This window comes from Protopterus annectens, chromosome 16.part0 (genome assembly GCF_019279795.1).
Source record: "Protopterus annectens isolate FY-2018-M chromosome 16.part0, PAN1.0, whole genome shotgun sequence".
NCBI classification, from domain to species: Eukaryota; Metazoa; Chordata; order Ceratodontiformes; family Protopteridae; genus Protopterus; species Protopterus annectens.
The window spans coordinates 837,302,149-837,315,250 of record NC_056750.1 but is presented as its reverse complement, the minus strand read 5'-3'; the positions used below and the strand labels follow the sequence as shown (position 1 = coordinate 837,315,250).

At 37.8% G+C, this 13,102-nt stretch overlaps 1 protein-coding gene across 1 annotated transcript in view; it reads right to left on the bottom strand.

Moving 5' to 3' along the window:
• The window catches only part of LOC122790665 (hyaluronan mediated motility receptor-like), a 761,750-nt gene that overhangs the window by 393,194 nt on the left and 355,454 nt on the right, over nt 1-13,102 (bottom strand). The window contains exons 8-10 of the mRNA XM_044058189.1: nt 11,046-11,174; nt 5,910-6,038; nt 653-778 (exon numbers count right to left, since the gene is read on the bottom strand). Coding sequence (XP_043914124.1) covers nt 653-778; nt 5,910-6,038; nt 11,046-11,174 — 384 coding nt within the window. The remainder of the gene's footprint in view (nt 1-652; nt 779-5,909; nt 6,039-11,045; nt 11,175-13,102) is intronic.

Genomic DNA, 13,102 nt, shown 5'->3' with positions numbered 1-13,102 from the left:
CTGATGTATTTGCCGCACTGATATGATTCAGTGCTTTGACTCATTGCTCCTTGCTGCAACCCCTCCCCTATAAAAGCATTCACCAATTGCTTATAAAATCATGCCACCTTATTTGTTGCACTCGCTGTTTATGAAATGTGCTGCCTTCATAAGCAGCCAGCATATGCTTTCACTCTGCATCACTGCTTATCAAACAGATCAGACATACAACCTGGAACGAATTAATGAATGAATGAATGAAAACACATTCAAACAATAGAGAGAAAGGATTCAGAAACTGATTTTGCTCCTTACAATGAAGCATGAACCATTTCTTGAAAAATTCCACACAATACTTGTATTACTTCTACTCTATGAACTGCACATTTTCAGAGATGTGCTTTCAAGAACAGTGTAAACTGCAAACATATTGCTTGTGCTTGCAGAAAGGCCACATTAAATGTAAGCTTAGTGTTGACTTGGTAGTAACTTTTATAAATCCCAGCCAGTATCTTTTGTTAAATATTTTGTAGAGTAAATGTCTGAGTCTTTCTTTTTCTTTCTCCTTAGAATGTTCAAAATACATAAGAGCCAGTTTAAAACAATAATTCATGCTGTTTCTCTGTGTGTACATTATATTAACCACCACTGAATGAAGCTTCACTGAACTTACCTTTTGTGTCATTATTCCTGTACAAGGTTTCCAGACTTTTTGTGTCTCTCATGTTCTTGTCTGTGGAGGCAGCCCATTGTTTTAGTTCTTTAACGTGATTTGAAATTTTCTTAATTTTTTCTCGATCTGTATTAACAGATAAATTAAAAAAATAAGGACCGAATTATAAGAACACTTCAGACATAGTTTCTGCTTACAAGAACGTCAATCTGTATTGTGAATTAACATATGAATAAGTAAAACTATCAATGTGCACACACACACGCACACACGCACACACACACACACACACACACACACACACACACACACACACACACACACACACACACACACACACACACACACACACACTAGTGGCAGCTGGTGACACCAAAGTAAAATGCAGTGGTGTGGGACTGATTTACAACAGATCAAGAATGATTAACTGTCTTGAAACAACAGAGGAGGTCATTCACTTTGATCCATAGGCTGTCTTAGTATGTCCCCATTCATTACTGACTGTGTGCAGCTTACATGTCTGGCTGCAGTCATCAAAATCAGCCCTAGGTAAAATGGTGCCTTAAACAAAAGACTCCATGGCCCTCTCTGAAAGATATTTAGTTTTATTGTTTCTTTCAAGGAAAATGTATTATGTTTAAACCTTAATGTCTGAAGCAAATAAAGCAGTAGTTCTCCAATCAGCTGAGAAAATAAATGCAAGGATATACAATCCCTGTTTGGAAATGGTGCCTGCCTTCCTATCCCTCCAAAAACATGTCTGTCTTCTGTGTACCACCCTGGTGCTAGACTTCGATGAAAGTAAAAGCACAGGTGGCCAGAGGTGCATATTAAAGAGCTAAGGGTCTGGGAGAAGAAACCAAACACATGGATAAGATCCACACAGAGATAAGGAGTATGTGTAAACATCACACAGAAGAAATCAGTCAAAAACTCAATGGGAGAACCAAGCACTATTAGATGGCAAGAATACTTGAATAAACACTCTGACATCATCAGTTACTGCCTCACATACCTTACCCAGACCACCACAAGCAGCCACTTAAAGAGGACAATGCTGATGTTTAGCTGTGATGCAAAGTGGAAAAACATATGCACAGTACCTAGTCTGCCACAATGGTTCAGTGGTTATCATTACTGCCTCACAGCAAGAGGTTCCCCGGTTTGATTCCCTGCTGGTGTGCCTTCTGTGTTGAGTCTGCATGTCCTTCTTGTGTTCACATGGGTTTTCTCCATGTGCTTTGGTTTCCTCCCACATTCCAAAGACATGCATCAAGCGAACTAAACACTCTAAATTAGCCCTATGTGTCTGTGTGTGTTTGTGTGAGTGTGTGGTATGGATGAAGTACTGTGGAAGGGCTTGCCATCCAGTGCTGTAAACCTTGGTTCTAGATGACTGTCACTGTTAAAGTGACACCTGGACCCCATGTGCGTGAAATGGAAAAGGGGTTGAGGATGGATGGATTATGCACAGCCAGAATAACTGTGTTATTTCAACGAATGAGAGCACCGTCAGCCACCCCCTTTACTAATCAATTAAAGTCTTCTTCATTGATTGCATTTACGTCAGGTACCAGAGTGTAATGAAATAAAAATAATAACATTTGGCCAAAAAAATTTATTTTAAACTCAGTCACACACTTAGCTGTAACCATCACTTACAGTAATGTGTATGAATGCAAATTTACAGATCAAATAAATGAATACATTTATAAATAACTATCACTCTGGAATTTATCATCTTCTCTGTTCACTTTCAGAATACACTGCAACCCACTGCAGAGTCCTCCACCACATGTCAAACTTCTTACCACTCAAGGAGAAAGCTAAACAAATATGGCAGATAAAGATAATCATTGACAGCAATAATTGACAGCTATTGCATGTATATACTTAGAAACATTATAGATCTACAAGCCCTGTGTTATCATCCTTTTTGAAGCCCAAGTATCACACTCAAATGCCATCATTATTTAGTGGCTTCAATCTGCACTGATTTGTTGTAAAATAATGCAACAAACTTTACAAGCAACTTACAAAACTGAGAGCCAAAAAAACTCAAGAGAAATTATATGAAATTTGTCAAATGAGAACACTGCTCCATACACAGAGATGTGACTATCTATTAAAGCCACTTGTCTGATTGTATACTTGATTGCAATCAACTGAATACACACACACACACACACACACATATATATACATATATATATATATATATATATATATATATATATATATATATATATATACCGTATGAAACCACACTCGACAGGGTAAATACCTCTGCGCTTCCACAAAACCAGAGTAAATAATATCCAACAACACAAAGCAGCAGAAGGCAACCACCGGCTTAACAATAATCCAATCTAACTCGTTTTAAGTAAAAAAGAGATAAAACGTTTATAGGGTAAGCGCTTTCACATTTGCTTCCTCAGACTGTAAGATCTTTCACAATGAACAAGCATTAGAAAGACTGCGGAAAGATACTGAAATAGTATTCAGACCAGCAGACAAAGGGGGGTCCATTGGTCATCATGGATAGAACATATTATAATAAGAAAATGACAGATATGCTTAATGACATTCAACATTATAAAGTTATTAATAACAAAGAAGTAGATAGAATTAAGAACATAATAGTGAAGACAGTATGTGATTTATTACAGGAACTTGCTATTACCAAAGATTTAGCAAAATTCTTGGAAGTAGCACACCCTACTATACCATCAATACAAGGCATACCTAAAATACATAAAGACGCTTATGATCCACCAATGAGACCAATAGTCTCTGCTTTGTGTTGTTGTATATATATATATATATATATATATATATATATATATATATATATATATATATATATATATATATATATATATATATATATATATATATATATACAAAAATAACTGGCATACAGGAAGGTTTACTAGGAAAATGTAGAATTCAGGTTCCATGAATATGGGAATGCTAAATGCCTGTTGGCCAATTCCTGTATTGCTGAGCTACAATTCTACGAGTGTTCTATGCAGTGAATAACACTGTGCATCCATTCATATGTGGTCAACAACTGACTAGAGATCATAGTACAGTCCGGATCGGAAAATGTACATTTTTCCTTACTGTAGTGCATTCTTGGAGTTGGAATATATAGTTTGTAGGGGGTTATGAGTGGTGCAGCCCACCAGGGAGGGGGTGCAGGAGGTCTTGCTCCCTTGCAAAAACATGTGTTTCACTGATGTGCAGTACTGAACTGCGTACATTTGTACAGCTGGAAAGCAGACTGGTTTATGTAGCAGCAGGTATAACAAACATTATTGAAAATGCAGAATTTGATATAGTCAGTGTTTACTTTTCTACATTACCATCTAATTTATATTCTGCACAGCAATATAACACCGCAATATTTTGATTCACTTTTTCTGAAATTTGGGATATCTATCTTGTCAGCTTACTGGTATCAGAATATGGTGTGCAACTCGTTGCATCCCCCCACCATACTTCACAACTTCTTAACTCATCAATCAGACAGAAAGCTAAACCAATGGTTGACAAAGATCCAAAATCAAAGACAGCAAGATCCTGGATATACTTAGAAACTTGTTAGCAGAACATGCTTTGCACTAACATGCTTTTCTTAAAACAAGAAACATCTTTATTGAATTCCCACTTATGACAATGGCAGTCATACATTTATATAAATGAAAGCAAACCATGTTGGCATATTTTTGAATGCTGTTAAAAAGACACTCGGCTATCCTCTTATCATTAGTTAGTGAATGCAGTCCTCGCTTGTTTACCAGAGTTTTCTAGTGATTTCAGGTACTGAATTCCCAGCTACAGGTGTAAGCTTTGAAAATGTTTTTCCTCCAATCAATTTTCTGAATCATGGACTTACTAGACAAACTGCATTGCCTGAAGTTGAACAGAAGGGTTAAGACAATCCTTTGCGTTGGATTTTGACTTACAGTGGAAAGCAGTAGGAACAGTTTAGCTGTTTGTAACTAAAGCAGCTCATAAGTAACTTTGCGCAGGCAATTATTGGTAACCAAATGGCTTTTCCTTTTTAGTAACTTAATGTGATGCTGTTTGGGCCATGTAGAGATATGAATCTACTTATCTTATGTACTATCACCTAAAGATTATGGGTTTTCTGGGCTAAATTAAAGGCAGATAAATGTGGGCAGCACTCAGCTAGGGGCATTATCATCTTTAATGCAAATGCTTTTCATGATTCTGTGGAGGTAAGTTAGAGTATTCGAATAATGTATTTGAATACCGGTTTTAGTTATTTAACATGTTTTGTACACGAGTGGTGACACTGTGGTCTAGGTTTGGCTCTAAATAGTTCTGTTGAAGGGGTGTAGGTGTTTTTGGTTTTCTGTGTATTCATCCAAGTTTAATCATTCAATTTTTATATTCTATTCCATGTTTGGAAGTCTTGCACTCACAGAGGATTCTTATGCTGAAATTTAAAAAAAATGTAATATTCTATTTTAAACCCTTGTGAGCCAAGGGACATATTTCTCCACTCTCCCAATCGAAATACCTTATGTTTTTTCCATGAATTCTTAAACGATCTAGTAATGGAAGACTGATGTATTTTCCACACTGATATGATAAAATGCTTCCACTCATTGCCCCTGGCTGTGACCCCCCCCATAAAAGTGTTCAGTTGCTTATAAAATCATGCCACCTTATTTGTTACACTCACTGTTTATTATATCTGCTGCCTTCATAAGCAGCCAGCACATGCTTTCACTCTTCACCACAGCTTATCAAACCGTCGAGCCGATCAGACATAAAACCTGGGATGGATCAAGGAATGTATGAATAAAAACATATTCAAACAAAAGAGAAAAATGCTTCAGGAACTGATTTTGCTCCTTACAATGAAGCATGAACCATTTCTTGAAGAATTCAACACAATAATTGTATGACTTCTACTCTATGAACTGCACATTTCGAGAGATGCACTTTCAAGAACAGTGTAAACTGTGAACATATCGCTTGTGCTGCCAGAAAGGCTACACTAAGAGTACACTCAATGTTGACTTAGCGGTGACTTTTATAAATCCCAGCCAGTATCTTTTGTTAAATATTTCGTAGAGTAAATGTCTGAGTCTCTCTTTCCTTTCTCCTTAGAATGTTCTTGTTCAAAATACATAAGAGCCAGTTTAAAACAATAATTAATGCTGTTTCTCTGTATGTACATTATATTAACTGCCACTGAATGACGCTTCACTGAACTTACCTTTTGTGTCATTATTCCTGTACAAGGTCTCCAGACTGTGTTTTGTGTCTCGCATCTTCTTGTCTGTGGAGGCAACCCGTTGTCTCAGACCTTGAAGTTCATCTGAAAGTTCCTCAATTTTTTCTCGATCTGTATTAAAATATGAATTAAAAAGCTAAGGGCTGAGTTGTAAGAACACTTCAGGCATAGGTGTTTGCTTACAAGAAAGTCAGTCTTTATTGTGGAGTAACGTATGAATAAATACAAATATCACTGTGCACATACGCATATACAGAAGCACACAAACACAAAGACACACACACACACACACACACACACACACACACACACACACACACACACACACACACACACACACACACACACACACACACACACACACACACACACATATGCACACACACACATATGCACACACACACACACATACACACACACACACACACACACACACACACACACACACACATGCACTCACACTAGTGGCAGCTGGTGACACCAAAGTAAAATGCAGTGGTGTGGGACTCATTTACAAGAGATCAAGAATGATTAACTATCTTGAAACAATAGAGGAGGTCATTCACTTTGATCCATAGGCTGTCTTAGTATGTTCCCATTCATTACAGACTGTGTGCACCTTACATGTCTGGCTGCGATTGACCAAATCAGCCCTAGGTAAAATGGAGCCCTAAACAAAAGAGTCCATGGGCCTCTCTGAAAGATATTCAGTCTTATTTTTTCTTTCAAAGAAAATATATTTTGTTTAAACCTTAATGTTCAAAGCTAAGAAATTAGTAGTTCCCCAATCAAATAAGAAAATAAATGCAAGGATCTTTAAACCCTGTTCAGAAATAGTGCCTGCTTTCCTACCTCTCCCAAAACATGGCTGTCTTCTGTGTACCACCTTGATGCTACTCTGGGATGAAAGTAAAAGCACACGTGGCCAGAGATTTGTGTTAAAGAGCTGAGGGTCTGGGAGAAGAAACCATACACATGGATGAGATCCACACAGAGCTAAGGAGAACATGTAAATACCACACAGAAGAAATCAAACAGACAAAAACTCAATGTGAGAACCAAGCACCATTAGATGGCAACACTGCTTGAATCAACACTTTGTCAACCAGATGCCTCACACACCTTGCCCAGACCACCACAAGCAGCCACTTAAAGAGGACAATTCTGATGTTCGGCTGTCATGCAAAGTGAAAAAAAATATGCACAGGACCGAGGGTGCTACAATGGTGCATGAGTTAGCTTTGTTGCCTCACAGTAAGATGTTTCCCAGTTTGATTCCCTGCTGGTGTTCCTTCTGTTCAGAGTCCACATGTCCTTCTTATGTTGATATGGGTTTCCTCTATGTACTTTGGTTTCCTCCTACATTCTAAAAACATGCATCAAGTGGACTGGTTAACCCTAGGTGTGTGTGTGTGTGTGTGTGTGTGTGTGTGTGTGTGTGTGTGTGTGTGTGTGTGTGTGTGTGCGTCTGTATCTGTGGGAGTGTGTGGTATGGATGAAATACTGCAGCAGGGCTACCACTGAGTGGTGTAAACCTTGGCTGTACATGATTGTCACTTTTAAAATGACACCCAGACCATATGTGCATAAAATGGGAAAAAAGGGGGTTGAGGATGGATGGATGGATTATGCACAGCCATAATAACTACTTTACTTGAATAAATGACAGCAGTGATAGCCACCCTCTGTACCCAGCAATTAAAACCTGCTTTATTGATTGCATATACTTCAGACACCAGAATGTAATAAAATAAAAATAATGACACTTGGCCAAAGGAATTTATTTTAAACTCAGTCACACACTCAACTGTAACCATCACAGCCACTTGCATGAATGCAAATGTACAGACCAAATAAATGAATAAATTCATAAATAAGTATCACTCGGGAATCTGTCATCTTCTCTGTTGACTTTCAGACTGCAGTGCAACCCAGTGCATGGTCCCAACCACATAGTCTCAACTTCTGATCATTCAAGTCGAAAGGTAAAAAACAATGGCAGACAAAGGACTAAAACCAATGACAGTGGTCATTGACAACGATTGCATTTATATACTACAAAATTTCTAGAATTACAAGCCTTGCATTAGCATGCATTTTGAAAAGTGTTAAGTATCAAACTCAAATGTCATCATTATTTAGTCACTGCAGTCTGCACTGATTTGCTGTAAAAAGTAAATTTTACAAGCAACAGACAAAGCTAAGAGGCCAAAAAACTCAAAAGAAATTACATGAAATTGGGTGAAATGAGAACACTGCTCCATATACAGAGACTTGACCATGTATTAAAGCCACTTGTCTGACTGTATACCTCAGATCTTTCATTGCAATCAAATGAATGAATGCACACACACACACACACACACACACACACACACACACACACACACACACATATATATATATATATATATATATATATATATATATATACAATCTGTACAGATCCCCGACTGAACTTTCTGCCGAAGCAGAAATCACCAAACATACTTAACCAAAAGTGCTGTTCACTGAAGCAGCACTTTCGGATAAGTATGCTCGTTGTGCTGGACTCACTATGGTGCGGTTAAGGGAAAATTCCCTTTTTCCCCACTGTAGTGCAACCTCAGAGTGAGAATATAAAAGTAGGGGAGGTGTGGGGGGCACAGCTCCCCACACAGGGGGTGCTGCATAAAAGTAGATTGTGTTTTTTTTTGTAAAGCATTCTAATGAAAGCGCTTTTCCGATGAAAGCGCTTTCATTAAAGTGCATTTGGTTATTCTGAATTCGGACTATTGAACTTTCCTATATATATATATATATATATATATATATATATATATATATATATTTTTTAAGGAAGGTTTACTATGAAAATGTAGAATTCAGGTTTGGCGAATACAAGAATGCTGAATGTCTCTTGGCCAATTCCCGTATTGCCGAGCTACAATTCTGTGAGTGCTCTGTGCAGTGAATGCCACTGTGCATTGGGTCATATGTGGTCAACATTATGACTAGAGATCACGGTACAGTGCAGATCGGGAAACTTACCCTTTTCCTCACTGTAGTGCAATATTGAAGTTGGAATATATAATTTGTAGGGGCATTGCTGGAGCAGCTCCCCAAAGAGGAGGTGCAGGGGGCTTGCCTCCCCTGCAAAAATGTGCATTTCAGTGAAGCACAGTACTGAACTGCGTACTTTTGCACTTCTGGAAAGCAGGTAGGTTTAAGTGGCAGCAGGTATAACAAACAATGATGTTGAAAATGCTGAATTTAATATCATCAGTATTTCCTTTTCGACATTGTCATCTAATTAATATTCCTCACATTGACATAACAGTGTGATATTTTGAGCAAATGGTTTCTACAGGAGTCATGTCACTGCTATCAGAATACAGTGTGCAAATCATTGTACCCCTACCAATACCTCACAACCTCTTAGCTCAAGAATCAAACAGAAAGCTAAAACAATCATTGACAATGGACCAAAATCAAAGACAGCAAGATCCTGGAAATACTTAGAAATTTGTTAGCAGAACATGCTTTGCATTAGCATGCTTTTTTTAAAACAAGAAACATCTTTATTGAATTCCCACTTATGACAATGGCAGTCATGCATTTATATAAATGAAAACACATCATGTTGACATGTTTTGAATGCTGTTAAAAAGACAATTGGCTATCCTCTTAACATTATTTAGTGAATGCAGTCCTCACTTGTTTACCAGAGTTTTCTAATGATTTGAGGTACTGAATTCTCAGCTGCAGGTGTAAGCTTTGAAAATGTGTTTCCTTCAATCAGTTTTCTGAATCATGGACTTACTAGATATACTGCATTGAATGAAGATGAACAGAGGGCCTCTCTGATGGATTTTGACTTACAGTGGAAACCAATAGGAACAGTTTAATTATTTGCAACTAAAGCAGCTCATAAGCAAATTTGCCCAGGCAATTATTGGTACCCAAATAACATTTTTTCAGTTAATTAATCTGATGCTGTCTTGTGCCATATAGAGATATGAATTTACTTATCTTATTTACTATCACCTAAAGATTGTAGGTTTTCAGGGCTAAACTGAATGCAGATAAAGGTAGGCAGCACTCAGTGCTTTTCATGATTCTGTGGAGATAAACTAAAGTATTTGGATAATGTATTTGAATACAGGTTTTAGCTAGTTAAGATGTTTTGTACATGACTGGTGACATTTTGGTCAAGGTTTGGCCCTAGATATTTCTGTTGAAGGGATGTCCCTAGACAATTTTGTTGAAGGGATGGGGGTGTTTTGGTTTTCTATATATTTAATTAAGTTTACTATTCAATTTTTTGTATGGAGGTATTGCACTCACAGAAGATTTTTATCTTGAAATTAAAAAAAAATAATAATCTATTTTAAACTCTTGTGAACCAAGGGGCATATTTCTCCACTCATCCACTCAAAGTACCTTATGTTGTTTCCATGAAATCTTAAATGATCTAGTAATGGAAGACTGATGTATATGCCCCACTGATATGATGAAATGCTTCCATTCATTGCTCCTTGCTGCGACCCCTCTCCTATAAAAGTGTTCCCAAATTGCTTATAAAATCATGCCGTCTTATTTGTTACACTCACTGTTTATGAAATCTGTTGCCTTCATAAGCAGAGAGTGCATGCTTTTACTCTGCACCACTGCTTATCAAACAGATCAGACATACAACCTGGGATGGATCAATGAATGAATGAATAAAAAATGCATTCAAACAAAAGAGAGAAAGACTTCAGAAACTGATTTTGCTCCTTACACTGAAGCATGAACCATTTCTTGAAGAATTTCATACAATACTTGTATGACTTCTACCCTATGAAATGCACAATTTGAGAGATGCACTTTCAAGAACAGTGTAAACTGCAAACATATTGCTTGTCCTGCCAGAAAGGCTACACTAAGAGTACACTGACTTATTGGTAACTTTTATGAATCCCAGCCAGTATCTTTTGTTAAATATTTTGTAGAGTAAATGTCTGAGTCTCTCTTTCCTTTCTCCTTAGAATGTTCTTGTTCAAAATACATAAGAGCCAGTTTAAAACAATAATTCATGCGGTTTCTCTGTGTGTACATTATATTAACTGCCACTGAATGATGCTTCACTGAACTTACCTTTTGTGTCCTTATTCCTGTACAAGGTCTCCAGACTGCTTTTTGTGTCTCTTATGTTCTTGTCTGTGGAGGTGACCCATTCTGTCAGATGTTGAAGTTTATTTGAAAGTTCTTCAATTTTTTCTCGAGCTGTATAATGAAATAACTTGACAAGTTAAAGGAGGATTTCTAAAAACACTTCAGTCATACTTTATGCTTACAAGAAAGTCAATCTTTATTGTGGAGTAACTTATGAATAAGGACAATTATCAATGCGCACATACATATATTCAAACAGAGATACACACACACACACACACACACACACACACACACACACACACACACACACACACACACACACACACACACACACACACACACACTGGTGGTTGTAGGTGACATCAAAGCAAAATGCAATGTGATGGGACTCGAGTACAACACATCAACAATGATAAACTGTCTTGAAACATCAGATAAGGTCTTTCACTTTCATCCATCGGTTATCTTACTATGCTCCCATTTATTACTGGCTGCATGTACCTTAGATGTCTGGCTGCAGTCAGCAAAGGCAGTGTTAGGTAAAACAGAGCCCTAAACAGAGGATTCCATGGGCATCCCTGAAAGATATTTAGTCTTATTTTTTTTCAAGGAAAATATATTATGTTTAAAGCTTAATTTTCAAATCTAAAAAAGGAGTAGTTCTCCAATCAATTAAGAATATAAATGCAAGGATATAGAAACTCTATTTGGCAATAGTGCCTGCCTTTCTCCCCCTCCAAAAACATGGCTGCCTTGTATGTACCACCCTGGTGCTGGTTTGGGATGAAAGCAAAAGCACAGATGGCCAGTGGTGTATGTGTTAAAGAGCTGAGGGTCTGAGAAAAGAAATCAAAGCAGATTGAAAGCATCCACACAGGGATGAAGACTACACATAAACTCCACACAGAAGGATCAAACAGACAAACTCAGTGGGAGAACCAAGCACTATTAGATGGCAACACTACTCGAATCAACCGTCTACCAATGATGAGTTGTTATCTCACAAACCTTACCCAGAACACCGCAGGCAGCCACTTAAAGAGGACAATGCTGATGTTTGGCTGTCATGCAAAGTGAAAAAAATATGCACAGTACTTAGGGTGGCACAATGGTGCAGTGATTAGCATTGCCACCTCACAGCAAGAGATTCCCCCATTGATTCTCAGCTGGTGTGCCTTCTATGTGAGTCTGCATGTCCTTCCTGTGTCTGCAAGGGTGTCCTCTAGCTGCTCCAGTTTCCACCCATGTTCCAAAGACATGCAACAGGTGGATAGGACACTAGGTGTGTGTGTGTGTGTGTGTGTGTGTGTGTGTGTGTGTGTGTGTGTGTGTGTGTGTGTGTGTGTGTGTGTGTGTGTGTGTGTGTGTGTGTGTGTGTGTGTGTGTGTGTGTGTGTGTGTGTGTGTGTGTGTGTGTGTGTAAGTGTGTGGTATGGATGAAATACTGTTGCACGGCTTGCCACCTGGAGGTATAAACCTTGATTCTAGCAGATTATCACTGTTAAACTGAAATGCCAACCTCATGTGCATAAAATGGGAAAGAGGGGTTGAGGATGGATGGATGGATTATGCACAGCCATAATAACTGCTTAGCTTGAACAAATGACAACAGCATCAGCCACCCCTGTAGTGATCAATTAAAACCTGCTTTATTGATTGCATTTACTTCAGATACCAGAATGTAATAAATTAAAAATAATGACATTTGGCCAAAGAAATTTATTTTAAACTCAGTCACACACTCAGCTCTAACCATTGCTTACAGCCACTTGTAAGAATGCAAATGTACAGATCAAATAAAAGAATAAATTCATAAACTGGGTAATTTATCATCTTCTCTGTTCATTTTCAGAATACAGTACAACCCAGTGCAGAGTCCTCCACCACATGTCAGACTTCTTACCACTCAAAGAGAAAGCAAAAAAAAAATATTGCAGACAAAGGCCTAAAATCAGTGACAGCAACCATCGACAGCTATTGCATTTATATACTTTGAAACTTTCTAGAATTACAAGCCCTGTGTTATCATGCTTTCTG